The sequence below is a fragment of the Hyperolius riggenbachi genome, chromosome 10 (genome assembly GCF_040937935.1).
Source record: "Hyperolius riggenbachi isolate aHypRig1 chromosome 10, aHypRig1.pri, whole genome shotgun sequence".
NCBI classification, from domain to species: Eukaryota; Metazoa; Chordata; class Amphibia; order Anura; family Hyperoliidae; genus Hyperolius; species Hyperolius riggenbachi.
The window spans coordinates 226,391,760-226,396,052 of record NC_090655.1 but is presented as its reverse complement, the minus strand read 5'-3'; the positions used below and the strand labels follow the sequence as shown (position 1 = coordinate 226,396,052).

At 57.4% G+C, this 4,293-nt stretch overlaps 1 protein-coding gene across 1 annotated transcript; it reads left to right on the top strand.

Moving 5' to 3' along the window:
• Positions 1-690: 690 nt before the first annotated feature.
• Positions 691-4,036, top strand: LOC137534687 (histone H4-like). The gene is made up of 3 exons (XM_068256301.1): positions 691-870; positions 3,728-3,742; positions 3,809-4,036. Exons 1-3 carry the CDS (start codon positions 691-693, stop codon positions 4,034-4,036), a joined length of 423 nt encoding a protein of 140 aa, XP_068112402.1.
• The last annotated feature ends 257 nt before the right edge of the window (positions 4,037-4,293 follow it).

The window sequence follows — 4,293 nt, the reverse complement described above, 5'->3', positions numbered from 1 at the left end:
CTCAGTATAGGTTAGATTAGGTAGCTGCCACCCAGGTTAGATAGGTAGCTGCCCCCCAGTATAGGTTAGATAGGTAGCTGCCCCCCAGTATAGGTTAGATAGGTAGCTGCCTCCCAGTAAAGGTTGGATTAGGTAGCTGCCCCCCAGTATAGGTTAGATTAGGTAGCTGTCCCCAGTATAGGTTAGATTAGGTAGCTGCCCCCCAGTATAGGTTAGATAGGTAGCTGCCCCTCAGTATAGGTTAGATAGGTAGCTGCCACCCAGTAAAGGTTAGATTAGGTAGCTGCCCCCCAGTATAGGTTAGATTAGGTAGGTGCCCCCCAGTATAGGTTAGATTAGGTAGATGCCCCCCAGTATAGGTTAGATTAGGTAGCTGCCCACAGTATAGGTTAGATTAGGTAGCTGCCCCCAGTATAGGTTAGATTAGGTAGGTGCCCCCCAGTATAGGTTAGATTAGGTAGGTGCCCCCAGTATTATTAGAAGAGGAACAACTAGTATAACCAGCACTTACAGTATAAGACATTAGACGTATTAAAAAAAAGATATATTGGAATATATGCCAGATAATCGTGTGGCTACGCCCCTTTAACTGCAGTCTCCCCTCAGGTCCGCCCACACTGTATAAGAGGAGGGGAGGCGGCACCACAGATCAGTTCATCTCTACAGCGAAGAAGAAGCAGCATTGTTATCATGTCTGGCCGAGGAAAGGGCGGGAAGGGACTCGGGAAAGGAGGCGCCAAGCAGCACAGGAAGGTGCTCCGGGATAACATCCAGGGCATCACTAAACCCGCCATCCGCCGCCTGGCCCGCAGAGGGGGTGTCAAGCGCATCTCCGGCCTCATCTATGAGGAGACCCGCGGAGTGCTGAAGGTTTTAGAGATGGGAAGTTCGGATCTTTTCAATGATCCGGATGATTCGAATCGGATCATTGAAAAGATCCGGATCTTTGATCCGAATCTCGGATCATTTTACTACCGTAGCATTCGGGGGTTGAAATGACTAGCAGGGCAGGAGAAGGAGAGGGGGGTGGACACACAGAGAAGGGGAGAAGATGGACAAAGGGCAGGGAGTGGACAGAGAAGGGAGGAGGGACGAGCAGAGAGCAGAAATGTTTGCACACAGGGCCGGCCCGCCGATGAGGCGGGGTGAGGCAGGTTCCTCAGGCGGCAAAAAAGTGGAGGGGCGGCACCAGGCATTAAGAGGAAGTGCCTGCGCCTGGTTCTTGCCGCCCTCAGAAGAGACTGGAGTGTCACTTACCGGCTACCGCCGCCCGCCTGCCTGGCCGCCTCAAGTGCTGCAGTGAAGTCTCCCCTGCCTGGCAGTGGCAGCACGCAGCACACCGAATCGGTGAGTGACCCTGGTGGCCCTGGCTGCCTGTGTGCACAGTGACGTGCGGCGGCACCAGCCCTGCCACTTGCGTGACGTGCCGCCCACCCACCCACCATGCCGCCAGACTTCCGAGACGAGCTCTGTTGCGGCGCCGCCTACTAGGCCTCTGTGAGGCTGTCCTGGCTGCACCGCTGCGCTGCCTCCGCTCCGCCTGCAGAATCCGGGCGGGAACGGAAGTAACTGGAGTCACGCTGCCTCCGCCCGCTACGCCATGATAGGCACGGTCACTGAGTGCTGCCGTCCGTGACCGTGACAATGATGAGCCCGCCCCCCAGCCTTGCCCGGCTCCAGTGAGAAATGGAGGAGCAAGCTCGCTGCCCTCTGCCCGCCGGATCAAGATGGATGCTGCCTGGCTCATGCCCGACGCCTGGCCGGCTGGCCTGCCCTCCGCCATCATCGTCGCCAGACCCCACCATCCCCGGTGAGTCACTTTGATGCGGCTGCCCCTGGCTCTGGCTGCTCTTAGCGGTGGAGTCGGGTCGGGTCGGATTCCTATTTTGTATTTTAATGTTTTGTAATGTAGTCAGTCAGACTGACTGGTGGATGAGGTGGTACATTTATTTGTAATGGGTGGGGAGGAGGGTAAGGGTGCCTGCTGTGGGTGGGGAGGAGGGTGATGGTGCCAGTGGGTGGGGAGGAGGGTAAGGGTGCCTGTGGCTGGGGAGGAGGATGAGTATGGCCGTGGCTGGGGAGGAGGATGAGTATGGCCGTGGCTGGGGAGGAGGATGAGTATGGCCGTGGCTGGGGAGGAGGATGAGTGTGGCTGGGGAGGAGGATGAGTGTGGCTGGGGAGGAGGATGAGTATGGCTGGGGAGGAGGATGAGTATGGCCGTGGCTGGGGAGGAGGATGAGTGTGGCTGGGGAGGAGGATGAGTGTGGCTGGGGAGGAGGATGAGTGTGGCTGGGGAGGAGGATGAGTATGGCTGGGGAGGAGGATGAGTATGGCCGTGGCTGGGGAGGAGGATGAGTATGGCCGTGGCTGGGGAGGAGGATGAGTATGGTCGTGGCTGGGGAGGAGGATGAGTATGGTCGTGGCTGGGGAGGAGGATGAGTATGGCCGTGGCTGGGGAGGAGGATGAGTATGGCCGTGGCTGGGGAGGAGGATGAGTATGGCCGTGGCTGGGGAGGAGGATGAGTGTGGCTGAGGAGGAGGATGAGGATGGCCGTGGCTGGGGAGGAGGATGAGTGTGGTTGGGGAGGAGGATGAGGATGGCCGTGGCTGGGGAGGAGGATGGCCGTGGCTGGGGAGGAGGATGAGGATAGCCGTGGCTGGGGAGGAGGATGAGGATGGCCGTGGCTGGGAAGGAGGATGGCCGTGGCTGGGGAGGAGGATGAGGATGGCCGTGGCTGGGGAGAAGGATGAGGATGGCCGTGACTGGGGAGGAGGGTAAGGGTGTCCGTGGGTGGGGAGGAGGGAGAGGATGAATGACTGTGGGTGGGGAGGAGGGTAAGAGTGTCCGTGGGTGGTGAGGAGGGTAAGGGTGCCCGTGGGGAGGAGGGTAAGGGTGCCCGTGGGTGGTGAGGATGGCCGTGGGTGGGGAGGAGGGTAAGGGTGCCCGTGGGTGGTGAGGAGGGTGAGGATGGCCGTGGGTGGGGAGGAGGATAAGGGTGCCCGTGGGTGGTGAGGAGGGTGAGGATGAATGACCGTGGGTGGGGAGGAGGGTAAGGGTGCCCGTGGGTGGGGAGGAGGGTAATAGGGCCCGGAGGGGGGCACCTGGGGCCCGGGGGGGGGGCGCCTTCACGATCTTTGCCTCAGGCAGCAGAAAGTCCAGGACCGGCCCTGTTTGCACACAATACCCACATGCTGCAATCATATGCTTTACATATATTTCACCTACATGCTTATCTGTATACCTTGAATGGAAACGTCGCACAGTGAAAGAAAGCGTTCCCCAAAGATAAGTGCAGCTGTTTAGTGCCCAGTGCAGGAGGATCATATTACGCTGCAATCACAGTGCCTGCAAAGTTACTGAGCTATGCTGAGCTGAGCCAAAAGTTTCCAATGTGTTCACTCACTGTGCAGCACAACTACGGAACAGACAGCCTGTAATGAGCAGCACATTACAGCCAGTATGTGTGCTCTACACATATCTGGCAGTGGCACCCATGTCCCCTCTACCTGTCCCTGCAAGGCTGGCTCCCCTGAGTCCCCTCCAACAGAGCGATCCATCTCTGCTCTGCTTCCAGGACCCCGCTGCCCGCTGAGAGGGGGCGTGTCGCTCCTGCCCCCCCCCTATTGCGATCCGAATCACTCATTTTGATGATTCGGATGATTCGACTCACAAAATAGATTTGGATCAAAGATCCGAATCGTTCATGATCCGGACAACACTAGAAGGTTTTCCTGGAGAACGTCATCCGGGACGCCGTCACCTACACCGAGCACGCCAAGAGGAAGACGGTCACCGATAACATCCAGGGCATCACTAAGCCCGCCATTCGCCGCCTTGCCCGCAGAGGGGGTGTCAAGCGCATCTCCGGCCTCATCTATGAGGAGACCCGCGGAGTGCTGAAGGTTTTCCTGGAGAACGTCATCCGGGGCGCCGTCACCTACACCGAGCACGCCAAGAGGAAGACGGTCACCGCCATGGATGTGGTGTACGCCCTCAAGCGCCAGGGGCGCACCCTCTACGGCTTCGGAGGCTAATCCGGCTGCTTCACTGATTCCAACTACAACACAAAGGCCCTTCTCAGGGCCACCCACTGTTTCTATACAAAGCGCTGTGGTAGTATTTCTATCTAATGGAGATCTTTATAATTTTTTTATTGAAGTTTCTGGGGAATACAGCAGTTTAGTATTTCTACGGCAGGTTCACTGTAGCAGCACTTTCACTTATACACGAATACTGATGATGAGCAAAGAATATTGAACAGCGTTCTACATTGTATTTGTAACATTAGCTG

What these genes read in the sequence shown, in the direction of transcription:
- LOC137534687 (XM_068256301.1), top strand. Translation starts at nt 691, where the DNA reads ATGTCTGGCCGAGGAAAGGGCGGGAAGGGACTCGGGAAAGGAGGCGCC.